This window comes from Aulonocara stuartgranti, assembly GCF_965226115.1.
Source record: "Aulonocara stuartgranti genome assembly, chromosome: 20".
Classification (NCBI taxonomy): domain Eukaryota; kingdom Metazoa; phylum Chordata; class Actinopteri; order Cichliformes; family Cichlidae; genus Aulonocara; species Aulonocara stuartgranti.
Window position 1 is genome coordinate 16405279 of NC_138956.1, and position 18867 is coordinate 16424145.

At 38.7% G+C, this 18867-nt stretch overlaps 1 protein-coding gene and 1 long non-coding RNA gene across 2 annotated transcripts in view; both read right to left on the bottom strand.

Moving 5' to 3' along the window:
• ntsr1 (neurotensin receptor 1 (high affinity)) overlaps positions 1-14107 on the bottom strand; it is a 135090-nt gene extending 120983 nt beyond the window's left edge. Inside the window, exon 1 of the mRNA XM_082518057.1 lies at positions 13271-14107. Within this exon, the coding sequence (XP_082374183.1) occupies positions 13271-13954 (684 nt within the window). The 5' untranslated portion in view covers positions 13955-14107. The remainder of the gene's footprint in view (positions 1-13270) is intronic.
• Positions 1-18867, bottom strand: part of LOC309696725 — a 214877-nt gene that overhangs the window by 191238 nt on the left and 4772 nt on the right. The window lies entirely within an intron of this gene.

The window sequence follows — 18867 nt, forward strand, 5'->3', positions numbered from 1 at the left end:
ACTGTTTTACCACAGTCACTGTGGTATGGCAATCAACTTTTTGTTTCGTCTCTGTCATGTTACTGGCAATGGTTGTGACAGCGTTGCAATTCCTAACGAAGTGGTCATCGATACTGTCAAGTTTAGATCAAAGCTCTAAATGTCTTTAGTTCCATTAGCCACGCTTTCAGATCTGCCATGTTACTCAGAGCTTCCTTGTAATGTTCTGGCAGAGAAGTGTTGGTTTTTGAATTTTTTGAGTTGCAGGTGAAAATATCATAGTTTTTGATTACATGGCTTGTAGTCCAAAGCCCTTTGAACGGTCAACAACACTAGAACAGCATTACAAAAATATGAGCACATTGTATAATTCAACTGGCAATAGCTTAAAATGAGGTAGAAGTGAAGACTTTTTTAAAAGCCTAAAGAAAAAAAAAAACTTGTCATCTTTTTGTCCATCCATCCATCCATCCATTCGCTTCTGCTTATCCTTCTCAGGGTCACAGGGGGCGCTGGACCCGATCCAAGCTGTCATAGGGCGAGAGGCAGGGTTTTTGTTAGATATAAAAATCAAACTTAGATATAGAATAGGACATTTTCCAGGGGAAAGATTAGCCAACCATGGGTATCTGGATCTGGTGTTGAGACAACAAGTTTTTGAGCATAACAGTATCATCTACTATAGCAGTGAGGCTTTAAAAACCAGTGCAATCACAATCCATTACCTATATAACTCATTTGACAAAACGTCAGACTCTGCTGCACTGTTTGTATATTTCTCTTGACAATTTGTGAAATAATAATAGGGCTAGGATGTCTGATACAACCAGCTTTAATCAAATATCTTATATAACTGTGATAGAGTTCAAATTATGGTTGCTTATAATCAAGTAAGTATTGAGGTTCAATAGCAGGTCCACTATTTTTCACTTTGTATATAAATTATGCTTTTCTGTTGTACAGATCTTTCTGAGTAGGGCTTGATAATATCCAGACTGGAAAGGCTACAATGAAACTGAATGTTCATTGTTCATTGAATGTTCATTAATAGAAAACCTAAATATTGATCTTTGAACACTATTATCAGTTTGCTCACATAATAGTATTCAAACTTTTGGATGGTTTTCCTTCTTTTAGAATGTAGAAGGGTTTTTATTGGCAAAAAACCTTAGAACAGGGATATTGTTTATATCTATGTTGCCTCCTCTTCAGTTCACAGTCAACTGTGTATCATAGCTTTTTCTTTTCATATTAAATGCACAATCTCACTTCTCCCCAAAAATCAGTAAAAATCTCATAAACACATATTTTATTCACAATAAAAGAGAGTGCATATTAAATGTTTAAATTTAGACATTTTGCGAAAAAAATATTGGGACAGGATTTGATGGCAGCAACATGTCTCAGAAAAGTTTGGAAGAGGACAACAAAGGGCTAGAAAAGTAAGTGATACTAAAAAAGCACTCACATAAAAAGCTTGCATCTCTGGTGGTATGGGGATGTATCAGTGCCTATGGAATTGTCATTTTACAGATCTGGAAGGGCACCGTCATTGCCAAACGTTATAATGGTTGCCTGGATGGGAGGAACATATGCTTTACCACCATCATATGCTGTATGTTGGTACAGCCATCTTCTGTTTTGAACCGTGGTTATGAAATAACACTGTCTATGAAGACCACACAAAGGTTTAAAGATTTCTCAATCCCTAACATGCACCTGGAGCTATAATTGAGGATGCAAGTGTGTCCTTTGTGTCTTTTTACTCCTTCTAAATCCAGTATTCAAGTATTGTTACTATGTTTTAGTTATTTAAGACTGTCAATATAACTGGCCTTCATGTATGAATATGTACTATATTGCCAAAAGTATTTGCTCTTGTCTGCTTTTACATGCATATGAACTTAAGTGAGAGTCCATTCTTAATCCATAGTGTTTAATAAGATGTCGGCCAACCCCTTCCACAGGTTTTTTGTCCAAAATGTCTTGGTATGCTGAAGCATCAAGAGACCTTTTACTGGAACTGAGGGCCAAGCCCCAAACCCTGAAAAACAACCACTCACTATATACCCCATCCATCAAACTTTACACTTGGCACAGTGCAGTCAGACATGTACCATTCTCATGGCAGCCACCAAACCCAGACTTGTCTATCAGCTTGCCAGACGGAGAATCATGATTCGTTGCTCCTGAAAACACGTCATCACTGTATCTGACACTTAGGATTGTGCTTGGTGATGTAAGGCTTGGATGCAGCAGCGATGGAAACCCATTCCATAAAACTCTCTGCACACACTGTTCTTGAGCTGAACTGAAGGCCACATGAAGTTTAGAGGTCTATAGCGATTGACTAGCTTAGTTGCTGTCATTCCCAATAGCTCCCGCTCTGTTATAATACTATATTATAATATTATAAGCTAACTGTGGAATATTTAATAGTGAGGAAATTCACGTATGGACGTGTTGCACAGGTGGCATCCAATCACGTAACCATCCTGGAACTCACTGAGCTCCTGAGAGCGACCCCTTCTTTCACAAATGTGTATAAAAGCATAGGATGCATAGGTGCCTGATTTATACACCTGTTGCCATGGAAGTGATTGTAACACTTGAATTCAATGATTTGAATGTGTAAGTGAATACTTTTGTCAATGCAGTGTGTTAAAATTTGTAGCTATTTTATCTATTTTGTGAATTTCATGAAGAGAAGCAGTAAACACAATAGATCAGAATCTAGTAGACCACAATAGAAAACGGGCAGTGGCGGTGGTGGCATGCTGTTTACAACCAATTGAGAGGCCGTTTATCTGTTCTACGAGCACAGTGTTCCCATAATGGCCAGTTTGAGGCCATTATGGGAACACTGTGCTCGTAAAACTAGGAGATTGTAATAGTTCTCTGTCACTCTCAGCAGGGAATAATCCAAATATTTGTATCAATGTTGACATAGTTTAAACAAAACACTCTGCAGAGGCTACATGCCACATGTCATGTGCTGTTTTATAATTGTATGCAGACCCAATCCCTGACGTAAACAAATCTGTTTTTTGTCTGGTGTTATGTCTAACATCCTTAAAGCAGAACCCAGAGAAATACAAATATGCTTTTACACTATTTCAAATATTATAAAATTTACAATGCAAATTGAGAGATTTGCTCTCTCTCTCTTTTTTTCACAATAAATGTTCAGTACCAAATAACTTGTCATAATTTTTAATTCTTATGGGGAGGTATCTGAGAAAACAAAACAAAAACAAAAGCCCTGAGCTCCAATAGAAGAATATACTTTTAAGTCACTACACAATATGAGAAGGTAAAGCTGACTTTTTAAACTGTAGACCAAATCAAAGTACCTGGTCTTCAGAACTTGGTGGCACACAAATGTATATAATGTATATAATATAATGTCACCAAAACATTTTTTCTGTGAAGCGGTCTTTGGACTCAGTACTTTCTGTCAGCTCTGTGGTTAAAGTCATAGTCAGTGACACTATAATAATTTAGCAAATTCTCAGTTGTTGATTCATCCCAAGACTTGTTTCAAGTTAAGAGAGCTTATGCTTATAATTTGTAAGTGGTTCGAAATTACACATTTTAAACTTAACTATATATTAATGAACTCCTCAAAAATAAAACCAGTATCAGTTTTTCACATATGCAAGAAGACACATGAAGAAATCAGTCATCAACATTTTCACCTAAAAAAGTTTAATCAATAAAAGTTCCTGCATCAATGCGACCAAGCTAACTTTGAAGTTGGCAATGGGAAACAAAGTTTTTCTGCCTTATCTTTTTCAATGACATAGGTGTGTCTGTTTCTCTATTGCAATGATTTTACTTCAAGACTCTGCTGCAGTTCTTTATTCTCCATCATGCACATGGCGTGGAGCAGATATGTGCAGAGAGATGGAGAGGTGATGTAATATGAAGAGCACAACTGTTCCCTCTAAATTATTTTTCGTTAAGGAGATAAAAGAAGACAGGCAGATGGTGGTGGATTTTTACAATGATGGAGGATGGAAATGGCTGTCGTGAACATGTAATTTAAGAAAAGGGAGAAACAGAGTAACAAAAGAGTAGAGGAAGGTGCAAACAGGTGGACTTCATCTTATGCAGAAGGCAAAATCTGCAAGAGACAGAAGAAAGTGGACAAGGAGAATTGATGGTGGAATGAGGAAGTACAAGAAAGCACTCAAAGAAAGAGGTTAGCAAAGAAAAAGAAATGAGAAATGACCCATTAGGCCTCTGGAATGACCTTCTGAAAGCCCTGATATCAACCTTACTGTGGCCTATACTACCAGGAAATTAACTAATTTAATTCTACCAATTATGTCCAAGAAAAGGATTCTAATATTCAGCCAGAGTTATGTCAGAAGCTTGTTTATGTTCATATCAAAATTGCCTAATTGAGTTGCAAATTGCTAATGGACATTTAACCAAATATTAGTGAGAGTGTTTGTGTACTATGACCCTGTGTGGATTCCAACTTGTGCACCCAAATCTTGTTTTTTTTTTCAAGTTATTAAATATGTATGCTGTGCAATTCATCAATCATTAAAAATGTAAAATAACACAACATTCATGCCTATGATGAGTGTGTGCAAACCTCTGACCACGACTGCATATCTTCTGTAGTGATTTAATACTAGCCACAAATAGGATTTGAAGTGAGTTTGATTATGCGAACATTTTACAAATAGAAATCAGTTAAATATTTCTCACATGCAGTACAGACAACGCAAGACATTGGTGATGAATCTCCATCTGATCCTGAAAATTCCTATTGTGGGAGGAAGGAATTACTAGGAAAATAATCGTCAACCCTACACAGCTTGCTTCTTCCAAGCCAAAAATAACTATAACAAGTGAGAAGCAACAAGACACACTAGTAACGCACACACACTAGTAAAACAGATCTAAAAGATCTGTCGAGAGTTGTCATAAAGTAGCCTCTGTATGGGGCTAGAAAATCAAATGTCAAATACCAGCAGGGGCTTCAAAGCAGCACAGCACTTGAGTGAATACACTCTGTTGCTTTCAATGAGGCTGGTAGAGAGGCCAAATTTTATTATGTCATTTAGATTTCAACTACCACTGCTATGAGAATGTAAACATAACCAAGGCTCTGTTTTTCTTGCAGTCCATTAAGGTCTTGACCAATTCCTGTGAAGAGGAAGACCAGGCACGAGAGGCGGGATATACTATAGTCGGAGAAGGGATGTTTAAAACACGGGTTCTTACTTCATGAAGACACACAGGACAATAGTGAGATTCAGACTTAATTCTGCAGTACAAAGGCCATTCAATCAACCAGCTGACTCTTGGGTGTTCAGCTGATCAACCATACTTTTGGTCACAAAGCAGATGCTATGTAACTTTGTAAAATCATTTTTGAGACTATGTTGTAGCCAGTGTTGGGAAGGTTACTTTTAAAATGTATTCCATTACAGAATACAGAATACATGCCCCAAAATGTATTCTGTAACGTATTCCGTTACGTTACTCAATGACAGTAACGTATTCTGAATACTTTGGATTACTTAATATATTATCATGCTTTTTACAACAACGTGAATGTACTATTGCTGTGTGATTTATTACTATTACTGAAGGTCCGCGACTCCGAACTGTAGTAAAGGGACCTCTGACTAATACGGCGGGGTCCCTGTCGGCTCGTAGCGGAAAAATAGCTTTACTTTGTTGTCTGGGTCAACTTTTATTGCGAGAGACAGAGAGAGGCGTTGAAAGGCTGCTCCAACGGAACTTATTGTTTCGGAGGAAAACACGAACACGGTGTACAGTCGAGTCTTAATAGCTTACTTACAGCTGGGCTCGTCAGGCACTCTTCTTGGCTGAAGTGGTTATTATTATATTTACATGCTTCCAGCTCCCGTTTTTGCTCGATGACAACTCGTAGTTTTCCACTCCCCTTTTTCTCCCTCCTCGCGCTCACAGACCCATAACGTGTATGGCAGTCCATTCTCCCTGCAACACGGACTACACTGCCCATGATGCTACATTCTTTAGAGCTATGCTTGTAGCATTCTGCCTGTTAGCTTAGCACAACAACAACAACAACAACGAAAAGGCGCTCTCTCACCCAGGAAGCACACAGTCGCAGAGAGAGAGAGAGAGCGTCGCCCTGTAACCATGGCAACCGTAACGCTGCCGCCTGGAACAAGGGAACGTAGCTGTCAAACAAAACCCAAACAGTCCTGACCCGCGACAAAATGAAACAGGAAAGTACCGCAGTGTAATCCATTTATTTCAACAAAGTAACTGTATTCTAAATACCACCTTTTTACAGGTTTTATTCTACGTTCATCTCATTTCAGTTCAATTCAATTTTGGTTATATAGCACCAAATCACAATCTTATGGCGCTTTCTATTGCAAGGTAAAGATGCTACAATCATAGAACGAAAGCCACAACAATCAGACCTTGAGAAAGAAAAACTCCCTTTTGATAGGACGAAACCTCTTGCACAAACAGAGGAAGGAATGACAGCCATTTGCTGTGACTGGTTGGCAGTGAGGGGAGCGAGACAGAGCAAAAGAAACACGGTGGAAGAAAGCCAGAAATTAATAATAACTAATGATTAAATGCATAGTGGTGTATAAACACATACGCCAATGAAGACGAAGCACTCAGTGCATCTTGGGAAGGCCCAGCAGCCTAGGACTATTGCAGCATAACTAACGGAGGGTTCAGGGTCACGTGATCCAAGCCAAACTATAAAATTTATCAAAAGGAAAGTTTTAAGCCAAATCTTAAAAGAAGAGAGGGTTTCTGTCTCTTGAAGCCAAAATGGGAGTTGGTAAAAGGCAATTTGGATTTGAACTCTATACAGATTAATTTTATTTAAGCAGCAACACACAGTAAATGGTTCAGCAGCGGGGAACTTGTCCACAAGTCACAAAGTTTTAGAAATGTAGATAGCCTATTTGATTTTTAGCTGAAAATAAATCGGCATTGTCCAGCGACCATTCATGACTGTTTAATTATAAATACTCTCATGTGAAATATAACACCAAACAAATACCTAACTGTGACTTTGTGTAAGAGAAAACCTGGAGTTTTTTAGGCTTGACATAGTCATTTTTTCATGTTTTTCTAAATCTGCTTTCTGAAATAGGGCCCTGTAACGTATAGAATTAAATGTTCTTTTTGTAACTAAAAAGACTAAAACCTTCAATTTGAATGATCATGAAGTGTTAAACATTTTGTTTTTGTTTTTTTTGCATTTTTTATGCATTTGAAAGTGTTATTTCACACTCAAGATCTATTTAAAGAAACAGCATGTGTACTGAACTTTGAAAGCCCATAAAAATGTGTACAGTGGCCAGACATTACTAATGCAAGTAATATTGCGAGGCACAGTTATTGGAAAGGAAAAATAAAACTACACCCCGATTAACAATGCAGGAAAAAACACACAGTGAAAGGAACATTTCAGTCAAGCAGAAAAAAAATGTAAACATCCTTCTCCCTCCATGAATTGGTCAGGTTAAAGTCAATGTCCTGCACTAACAATGAGACCCTGAGTAACCCACTCCCTCACAGCTTGAGACCACTCAGTGCAATAGCAGTAAACATGCTCACAGGTATACCAGCCCAGGAGCAGTTCACACAGCAGTACTGCACTACAATACTGCATATAGATGAATCCCTGCTACACTGGAATGTCTTCTTTACTTTCAGGCTCCTCACGCTCTGCAACAATTAAGAAATAAAAAAAACAAAAACAAATTCACATCCTTGCACATTTAGATTTCTCTCCCCATCTTACATTTACCTTGCATATTTTACACACATACACACACATTTTACAGTTCTTTTTCCTCTATGATGGAAGGAAACCAACTAAACATCAAGAACATTCTGGAAATCTTTTGTGTTTTCTTCCATTTACTTATATTAATGGTAAATGTCCAAATATTGTGGCTGTTATCTTTTTAAAATCCACTTTGTTCAGGTGCAGGAAGTTTAATTATACATGTTGCCACGGTGCTTTTTCACATATGAAATCTGCCAGTTCTATAGGGGGCAATAATTCTCTTGTCATCTGTATGTAACTTTGATCTAGCGGAGTACTATTAGTTTACCCAGCAAATATTTGTTTCTCGGGTAGCTTTTTCAAGTAATTGATAAAAGGTCAAATTGACTGATTGATAAAATATAATTACTCTATTGGATTCTAGCCTTGCACACCTGTTGCTTTTTTTAGTTGGCAGTCAAGGTACAGGGTAGGGGCCCTTTCATACTAGGACCCAGTATTACAAAGAACGTTCAGTATAGCCAAAACTTTGGATCCTCCCACTGTCCGTGCACACAGATCCGAAATTCTTCCAAGAATGGTGACTTTGTTTTCTGGAGAATTGACTGGTCAGTATGCACTGATATTATACCAGTTCATGTCTTAATCCGCTCTGGAACAGGTCAATTCCTTCAGCATAGGTTAGACCTGAACTGCCTTTGTAGTACTAAAATGTTAACACCAAACGTAGCTAGATAAGCCCACATCCCATTTTGAAGTAAACGCCTCAAGTGTCCTTTGCTTTAGTCCATCTCCACAACACCTTACATACCCAAACTACAGCCTCACTAGATCATGACTGGTGCTTCCCCCAGTGCATTCCCTTTTTTATTTTTATTTTCTTAATTTTTAAATTGTAGAAATGATACAGAGCCTCTGTTGCTTTAAATGCTTTCATAACCAACCCAAAGTTCTTTTAGAATTAAACTTTGCTACACGGCAGAAATTGCTGTGTTTATTTTGACATGGCAAAACTGAGATGAGACAATAAATTATTTTAAACAGTCACCAGAACAGAATAGAATAGAATCTTCAGCCATTTCTGTTATAAAAAAGACAAAAAAAAGTGCATTTTAAATGGCACTGAGAGGAAGTCCTCATGTTAGAGATGTGAAAAGGCCGTTGCAATGGTGGCTGTGGAATAAAGTAAAAATAATAAAGTCTCCTTTTCATGTGTTTTGCACTTGGTTTTACTGTCTTTTTCACTCTCACTCGCTGCTTAGGTTTAGGAACTAAGAACTACTTGGTGAGGAAGTTCAGTAAAAATACATGCACCTTCACAGCAGCTACCCTTTGCACTTTCTCACTAATGCACTGCTGCTAAATGACACCTGGTGTGTCTAGAACATACCAGCATTTACTAAATGATTTGTTTTTAATGCTTTGTTGAAATTGATCCTTTAACAGTGTAAGCCATGTGGGAAAGCCATGAAGGAAAATCATTTTCCCAGTCCTGATGCAACTTGATTGGTCAGTTGGAATGACATTAATTATGATGTTGTAGGAAAAACACCATATACTGTCACGGTATGCAGAGACAGGCCGTACGATGGTGTGTGTAATGGACCCAGGTGCGTACACAAGTGAGTAGACGGGAGTGAACTTAACAGAAAGCGAGCCTTTATTATGGCTGGAGACAAGGTGTACAAACAAAGCAAGGATAGCGTGGCTAGGCTATAACTAAACTGGGAAAACTAATACTGTGACAAACTAAGGAAACTCAGAGACTATGATGTTCGCTGCAAAGACTGACCGGGAAAACATGGAGGTGAGAACACAGACGACGCGACACAGACTGTATGAAACACAGAGACTAAATACACATGAGGGATGATCAGGGGAAGTGGCCACACATGGGAGCACAGCTGACACACATGAACCTAACGACAGGACAGGAGAGGTGAAACTAAATACACTGACATTGAATACAGACTTTCAAAGTAAAACAGGAAACATGGAGATTAGACATGACATGAACTAAACATAACCATGCAGACATGACTCATGACAGGTAAACGCACGAACCAGGGAGACTGAGTACAGTGGAAGATGACAGAAGCAACAGCATGAACTTGACAACACAAGACACACAGACATAAACACATGAAGGGCAAGGGAGGCTTAATACAAGGGTAATATAATTACAAATGAGCTGGAATAACTTAATGAACCTAAACAAACAATAAACATCAAAATAGACTAAACACAAAACACTGGGTCGCACGACCCAGGACCATGACATATTCAACACATTTGTAAGCTGTTGTTAGCTCTAGTGAGAGAACAATGCCAACAAGGACTAACATCTTAGTTAAATATTAGTATAGAAAATATTTAACATTTTTGAGAGATTTTGTTTGACAGTTTTAAGAAGCAGATCCAGGAGTCCTGCATTATTTATATTTGCCATTTAAAGTACAGTTTAACTCACTGTGCTGCAGTTTTAAGAGGACTGAACTCCTAACCCAAGCAGAGTTAGAGCCATGCTCCTCTTATTAATCACCCTTCTGGCTTCCTCCTCACTCTCTAACCACTTCATCATTCTCCTTCTCTTCAATTTTCTCATGCAAGCGCGCGCGCGCACACACACACACACACACACACACACACACACACACACACACACACACACACACACACACACACACACACACACGCACACCCTTTCTTTCCCTTCAGAGTATTGCACTGTTGTCCAAACAGACCGAGCGTGCGGTGACCCTCTACTGCAGCAGTGCAGCACGGTGCCTCCTGAACCGCTTACATCGAATCTATCATAGATGGACAAAAGAGAATATGTACACAAACACTCAAAATGTTATTGTAGCAATTCGACTGTGTGATACCATCTGCTGCCAGACCCCACCACCCCAACTTATATTTCTACAGAGAACTGTGTGGAAAATGTGGACTTTTTAATGCAGCCTGGCTCACTTATAGCCTGAATGAAAGCAATGCTAGATAATCTATCCTTGGCACAGTTTCAGTTAGTCATGCAGGAGTGATGAAAACAGAAAAAACAAAAAATGAGACATTGAAGGACATCAAAAGAGCAGAAAAACAGATATGGAAAAATATATTCAGCATGATGCAGAGAAGCAGGGGGCACTAACCATGATGATCGCTGATGATTACACTGGAACCAAAATCGCTTTTCTCCACAACCTCAACAAGTTTTCAGTCAATGTGAAGTATGTGGACTGTCAAGCGAAGGGAGACTGGCCTAATCACTTACACAACCTCTAAGCTTGTTGCTCTGTGGGAAGGCCTGGAGACAGTTTTGAGAAATATCTTTTCATTAGATGTGGGTGCCGCGCTCTCAGTAAAAGCTCATTGTCTTGACTTCTATCAGTCACCTACACATCCAGAGCTCAAAGGACAACTGCCATAAGGCACTTGTAGATTATTCCTAGGGTAACTACTGTCAGACACAGATCCGCCTACAATGCACATAGTCCATGGACTGAGGCACTTAAGGCTCTCTTCTCTGGCATTTCAGACAGTTGCTCGAGAAAACAGAACCATGATATTTAGCCCTAATTTGTGTCCCTGTCCATTACCATTAATTTCACAGAGTTTAAAGCTATGATTCTCAAAGTTTTGGTGGTTGAGAGCCAATTTAATGGGGACACATTGGATTGAGGGATGCATGGGTTAAATGCGACACAGTGGTGGTAATGTCATGTTTTGAGGCCAGACAGCTGGCCATCATTGATAAGTTTCACATTATGCATGTCAAATTTCACATTTGACATTGTGACATTTCACATGTAATAAGGGTCAAAATCATTAATTCAATGGTATGATTGAATTGAATTATTGAGACTGACATATAGAGCTGCAGAGTGACTCTGCAAACATGCTTACACATCATATGTAGAGTTAGAGTCTAGCTGATATTTTTCCGGGCCAAGGGAGTCCGGACAGAATGTCTTAGATAATACGTAGAATCAGTAGGCTGAGAATTGTTAGATAATATTAATGCAGTAAGGTTAGGTTAGGGAGGTGTTTTTCTTTCTCTATCTTTTTCCAGAAAAGGAGCAGATGGTAGATGAGGTCAGACGTGGACGGAGTGGAGGAGAAGATCCGCAGAGGAGAAGACATTTCCCAGAAGAAGATAGTCATAACAATACTTGTTTTTGTTGTGGTATAAAACTGTAATGCCCGCTTACAGGCCCATTCTTTTTGTGAAGCAGACCACCGATTCACATTGAGGTCCCGCATGCTGTAACTTATAATTTCAACTGCTGTACTTCCTTAAAGAAAGAAAAACGAACAGCAACACCCTATTTGAATTATATTTATAACTGGTCTGGTCAGGGGGTTGTGTATAGGATTGTGCTTTATGTTGTTTTATGCTGTCATTTTGCTCTATTTTATAGTTCTCTAGCAATTTGGGAAGTGGCTATTTCTTTTCTTATTCCTTGGCAGTACCTGTAGTTCCTGGTGTTAAGATATTTAGTCTGCTGTGATGATGAGTTGAATTTCAAAAAGAATACTCCCTTAGTGTCCTCCTGTGCTTTTATATCATATCGTATAACATGGACTGTATGAATGAATGTAAAGTGACATATTCTTCTCTTGTCACCATCAAAGAGTGCATAATGTATTACTAAGACGGCTAGTTCCCTACATGAAAGCAACCTACAGCAGTTCTGTGGGTGCTTCCCCCCTCAAAATATTCAGTTTGCCAATATTCAGTGTCAAGGTCTGATATTGTTTCTACAAGAAGCATTTCAAGAAATAGAATATCTTTGGAACCTGATCTTTTTCATTTTCACAGCTTGCCTAAGCTGTAATGGTCAAATCTCTGGTGCTCTGTGTGAAAAAATATAGCTATAACCTGCCTTTCAAGTGTCTTTATGAATGAATCTCTAATCATTCGAACTCTACCAGCTTAAAAACAAAGAAGAAAGTGAGCCAACACAGACAATGACATCTGTAGCAGCATACATGCTGTGCTTTCTTCACATGTGAAGATGATTTAGGCTTTAGTGAATTTGCTCACCAAATGTTTATTTTCAACAGATATATATAAATATAAAAAAAAATGAGGACTCGATAGTTTAAATAATTTGACTAAAAGAATTATTTGCTGATTTGCAGATCATTTGCTTGCAGTAGGAAAACACTGTTTTTGACAGACTTCGTTGACCCTACACGGTTTAATAACTAAAATGTTTTCATGAGTAGGCCACCATTTAGTTTTTTTTCTCGAAGAAACAACAACAACAACAACATGTATAGGTGGGCACAGACGATAATGGTAAAGGCGAAGTTGCGCGTAAAGCCCTGTTCTTTAAAGCGCTACAGCACACACTCCCACATGTTTAGAACGATCCCTCGCAGCCGTCTCACCTACTACTTGTGGCTCAAGTACTACTTGTACTGTAGATTTTTACTTTGTCTCGATGCGTAAAGAAACCACAGTGGGGACCGATAATTGCGATAATAAAAGCTTTCCACGACACCCACCTGCAGCACGGTCTTCACCGTGACCGGCGAGACCACAGTGGTGCATATCATCTCGCCGTTACGCATCCTTTGGCCCATGATGAAGGGCATCGGTGTCGCGAGAGCGAAGGAAGCGAGCCACATGGCGCTGATGAGTTTCTTGGTGCGGCTGCGGGACATGATGCTCTTGGCTTTGAACGGGTGGCAGATGGCCATGTAGCGCTCCACGCTCAGGCTGGCGATGTTAAGCGCGGTGGCATAAGAGCAACTGTCCCGGAGGAAGTAGTAACCCCTGCACACGGCGTCCCCGAACACCCATGGGTAATGGAACCAGATAAAGTTGTAGAGCTCAATGGGCATGGAGAGGATCAGAATGAGCAGGTCGGACACGGCGAGACTGGCCAGGTGATAGTGTACGGTGCTCTGGAGGTTCTGCAGCGTCTTTCTGGTAATCAGGGTATAAATAGTGATGGAGTTGCCCAGGAAGCCTATGGCGAACAGAGCCAAGTAAATGATAGTGACAATGACTTTTGCGTACACATTCGTATTAACTTCCAGTTCCTCCTCATTACTTGTGGGACCGACGGTGCTGTTATCAAATGGAGGCAGTGAGTTATTCGCAAAAAGTTTCTGCGCCAACGAGCCAAAGCCGATCAAGTCGCTCCCCGAGAGCGTGAAGTTTAAATCCATTCTGCTTTTCTTCATGAAGGTATGGAACGAAAAGGTACAACTGAGCAAGCCGAGTGGATATGTGCCGACGCGACTCGCTCTGGTTTAAGTCAGAGGAGACCACCCTTTATAATTTGGCACGACAGAAGGCGTGCTCGCTTATTGGTGCTGCTGCGATGACGCACGACCATTCACTTTGTCCGTTAGTTCCATCTTGTCCGTTTATGGTTCACCTTGGAAACAAACAGTGCGATGCAACAACGCATCAAGAATTAAAGGAATTTAATTTCAAGTATGGTTTCTAATATAATTTTTTTCTTCTTTGCTGTTTTTCTCTGTTATTTTATTTTGAACCCTTAACTTTCTCTCCAAGAAGCTTTTGTCCTCTTTCTTCTCTCAGTCAGCCTTACAAGTAGAAAGAAATGATGTTATGTGTAAGTCGGAGACTCCACAACAGGGTACCAGACTTTACTCTGGGCCCCAGATAATGATTATGCTCATGATCCACTCCCAGTGTGAACTCCTTTGGACAAGAAGGAGAAAATGATTCTAATGGTTATTTCACAGCAGTAGGCTCACCTCTTTTTGACATTTTTCCCACATTGTTTATCACAAAGTTGTACATCTAAATATTTTAATGTTCTTCTATGCATATCATTTCAGTTTTCCCTCACGCCTGGGTGCTCACTATTATTCATGTGTTGCTCATACATTACATAAGGCTTTAAAGCATTGTTTATGTGTTGCAAGATAATTTCTGTTGTGTGACTCTGCTGAGCATCAACAACCTGTCCATGACACCCTCCAAACTCTGATGAAACAGAACATAGCTTTCTGGTTGCTGCCCTGGGTCCCCTACAAAGCAATACAAATGTATAGAATAGAAATAGAACCAGTGGATTATTTAACAGTGGCTATTGTTTTAGTTATATGATTAAGATTTGTGGGATTCATAAAATAATATTTCTCTAAAAAGATAATTTCATAGTCATTTGTCTAAAAAAGGGGGAAAGGAAAAATCCCAACATGCAACATTCAGCATGGTGCAAAAGTCTGAGCCACTTATGATTTCTGTATATTTTGATAGGAAAACAATCATATATTTTTACAGTTGCAACAGGCTTGAAAGTCAACATTTGGTATGATCACCTTTATGCTTCAACACTCTCTTAGGCAGCTTTCCTGTAATTTCTTTAAGGAGGCTTCAGGAATAGTTCTTCAGGCTCAAGGAAATGTTGGCTGCCTTTTGTTCTGCTCTCTGTCAGGATGATCCCACACTGCTTCAATAATGTTATGTTGGTCTAGGATCTGGGAGGCCAGCTCATGATTGATGTATGCTTTTGTATCCAGACCTGCTTTTTCCGCACTGACAGTTTGTTTTGGGTCACCATTGAACTGACAATTGAAACTGTTGCCAATCAGATGCTTTCCAGATGAAATTGCATAGTCAATCAAAATCTGATGTTACGCACTATAGAAATGCACTGTGATACCATTCTCCTCACCTCATCCTTAATGATAATTTGAACCAAAAATTTCAAATTTTGTTTAATCACTTCATAAGACATGTTGCTTCTGACTTGCTACTGGCTTCTTAACAGCCATGTTTCTACTGAGACCATTTTTGATAAGGCTTCAGCAAACAGTAGGTGGATCAAATGAGGGGCTAGGGTTAGATGCATGTCTCCAGTGCTGTGTCAGGTCTTTTGCGCCTTATTTCATACTGCTTAATAACACGACTTTTAGATACTGTTCACCGCTTATCCTTTTGACCTCCACTTGTCCAGTTTCCTCAAATTTATATGGACATACTGTACAGCATGCTTTCAGGCAAATTTTCAGGTATTAGCTCTTTGGGAATCACCTTGCTGATACTAAGGTGCCTAATGATGCAATTTAAAGTGGACATGAAAAACATGAAACATGTATAAAGGCTAATTTACGCCGTGGAGGAGAGCAAAACATGAGGGGTGGTTCAAGACTTTTTCACATTTCTGTATGTGTTTTCTTTTTCCAAATTCACCAAATTAAAGAATAATATTGATTGATTGAATATTGAACTGTTTGTGGAAAAAATATATTTTTCTTCTTCTCCTATTTTTGTAAAACACATTTTATTGGTGTGATATAAGATAACAATCCAATAGTAATAGCAGGCAAAAATACTAATAGTGCTAACTCCTTTTTATAATGTTTAGTAACAGAGTTAACTTAAACAGATTTGAATCATGTACAATTTCTAGGCAGTCACTTACCCTAGGTTTGTTTTAAAGGAAAAACAGTGTGTCAACATTAAATTGTAAGGAGAAGCTTCTTAGTTTTAATAATGAAAAGACAATTTAAGCACTTATTCAAACTTCATGACTGAATTAGTTGTTGTTAAAAATGTGGGGAATTTGAAAAGTCATTTATAAGCACTACCTGCTTTTAGGTATAGCATAAAATGTTTAGAAAGTCTTTATAATTAAAATATAAGATCTAAAATATAAGCTTTTAAAAGAAATGTCATGTCTCTGACTGTCCGCTGTTGACCCTTTTAGCAGTGCCCCTGTGTTATATATTGTAAGTATCTTATGTTGCTGTCTCTCAGTAAAATTTTGGCACAATAAAACTGGTGTGAAAGCCACCCCAATTTTTTGTCAGACATATGTATATTTTATCCACAGCTACAGTTAACAAAAAATGAAGCAAATATGTTCTGCTAGAGAGTATTGCAGGGAAACGTTTTAAAATCTGACAGTCTTCCATGGCATCCCCATTCTTAGTTCACAGGCAGAAAGGAATGAAAAAGAAAATAGAACCTTAGAGAAAACGAAAGTTAAGGTGCCATAATGGTAGCGATGTGTCGTTTGTGAATGAGCTGGTTCTAAGAGTCGATTCTTTCTAGCGAATGACAAGAGCTGACTCCAGCCAGGGAGAGCCACATCTTTAGCCTACCCTACTGAGACCTCATGCATGTAGGGATGGGATATTGTTTTGATTGCCATACCATGTGGCCAATCACATGCAAAGACAGACCATTATGTGAAAGAAGGAAGGTGGGCAGCGATTTCAGAGACAGCATGTTGGGAAAATAACAATATTTTCAACGTTACTTTCACTAAAAAGTGATGAAATGAGTAAAACATGAAAAGAAGCATCTGACTGCATTTCACTGGTATTGGAAAATGCAAAGATAAAATTAAATTTATTTTTTCAACCATTTGCCATTTTGGAGGACAATAGATTTAAAACTTTTTTTCCAGGCCTTAAACTCCATGTATTTTCTACCTAACAGTTGCATATGCATAAAATTTAAGTTTTTATGAAAACACTGAAGAAAAAATTGCTTCAAAAAACACAAACCATTCATAATTGTGAAATTAGGAGAAGGCTCTGAAGAGGGAAACAAGCCAAAAGAGCACAATCTTTGAAAAGAGCCAGATCTCATCACTACATCATTGATACAGCATATTCTTACAAAAGCTACAGAAAGCTGCAAGCAAACCTAAATTTGCACATCATCTTTCAGGAGCTCCCTTTAGGGGTGACTACAGCAGAACATCTGCCTCCACCTCACTGTATCCATACCATCCTATTCTGTCAAACCAACCAGCCATCCCTCTTTATCTTTATGTCTGACAGCTCCATATTCAACATCCTTTGCCCATTATATCCACTCTCTGTCTTCTTTAGCCTTCTCAGCTTTGTCTCTTTAACTTTGTCTTATCCTCTGTTACCTTTAGCTGTGCGTCTTGTCTTTTTGTCAGTGTCACTGTTTCCAAACCATACATCATGGTAGGTCTCACTACTATCTTGCTGCTATTCCTGTGTCATAAATCACCCCTGGCACTCTCAAACTGCTGGATCATTTGTGCAACTTCATTAGGCGATGGGAATAGGTAAGAATTTAGCTATTCCGATTCCATTATAGATATTAATTAGCGATTCGATTCCTGCATCAATTCTCTTATTGATTGTGATTGGGTTCCTAGTGGCTCTGTTTTCTGAGTAACTGCAATTGCTAAGCAGCAATAAAGAAATTACATTCATGCAAATTAATTGCATGCTGTGTATCAAATGTTTCTGCATGTTTGTTGAGGTATTTTCCCTATTTGTTGTGATCAATGTAGGAGTCATTGCTTAAAAAAGTAATTATTACACATATTATGCAGAACATGTTTCTTAACAGTAATCCAGTACCCTACTTAACTACTACAGGAAAAAGTAATTTATTATATTACTCATTACATTACTTTCATGTTACTCTGTAAAATAGCGGAAACACACTGTCTCATAATCACCATTCAACAAACATAAATCTGTAGCTACAACCCCGCAAACCAACACAAATCCCTAATAAGGACAAACATCTTTAAGATCTTTCTTTTAGTAGACTACAAAGCTGACCGCACAAAGCAAAGATGAAAACCAGAACACACACACACACACACACACACACACACACACACACACACACACACACACACACACACACACACACACACAAACGATTGCCACAGAGATTCTGATTTGTAAACATGAACAGGTAGAAAGGGAGGCGCCAAAACTTCTGAACTGGTGGACAGAACCAAAGAGCGTGGATATAATTGTCCGGTGAATTGGTTTGGCAGTGTGAGCAGTTGTTGGTAGACGTAAAGCCCATCTTGAACATCCGATGACCTGTATAGTGCACTCTATGTAATATTTTGTATTGAATTAATTGAAGACTGGGATTTCTAATTAGATGAAAGGTTTTTAAGCAAATCTGAGACCAGAAGTTTAGGTCTAAGTTAACTGATAAATCCGCTTCCCATTTTGCAATAGGAAGTGATATTGATTCATCTGTTTTAGAAAGCATTCTGTATATTTTGGATAGTAATTTGGGGGTTTTAAGAGTAAGAAATTGAACCACACTTGGTGGTGTTTGTAGTTCAACTTGACCCGGTTTAAATTTCTTTTTTACTATG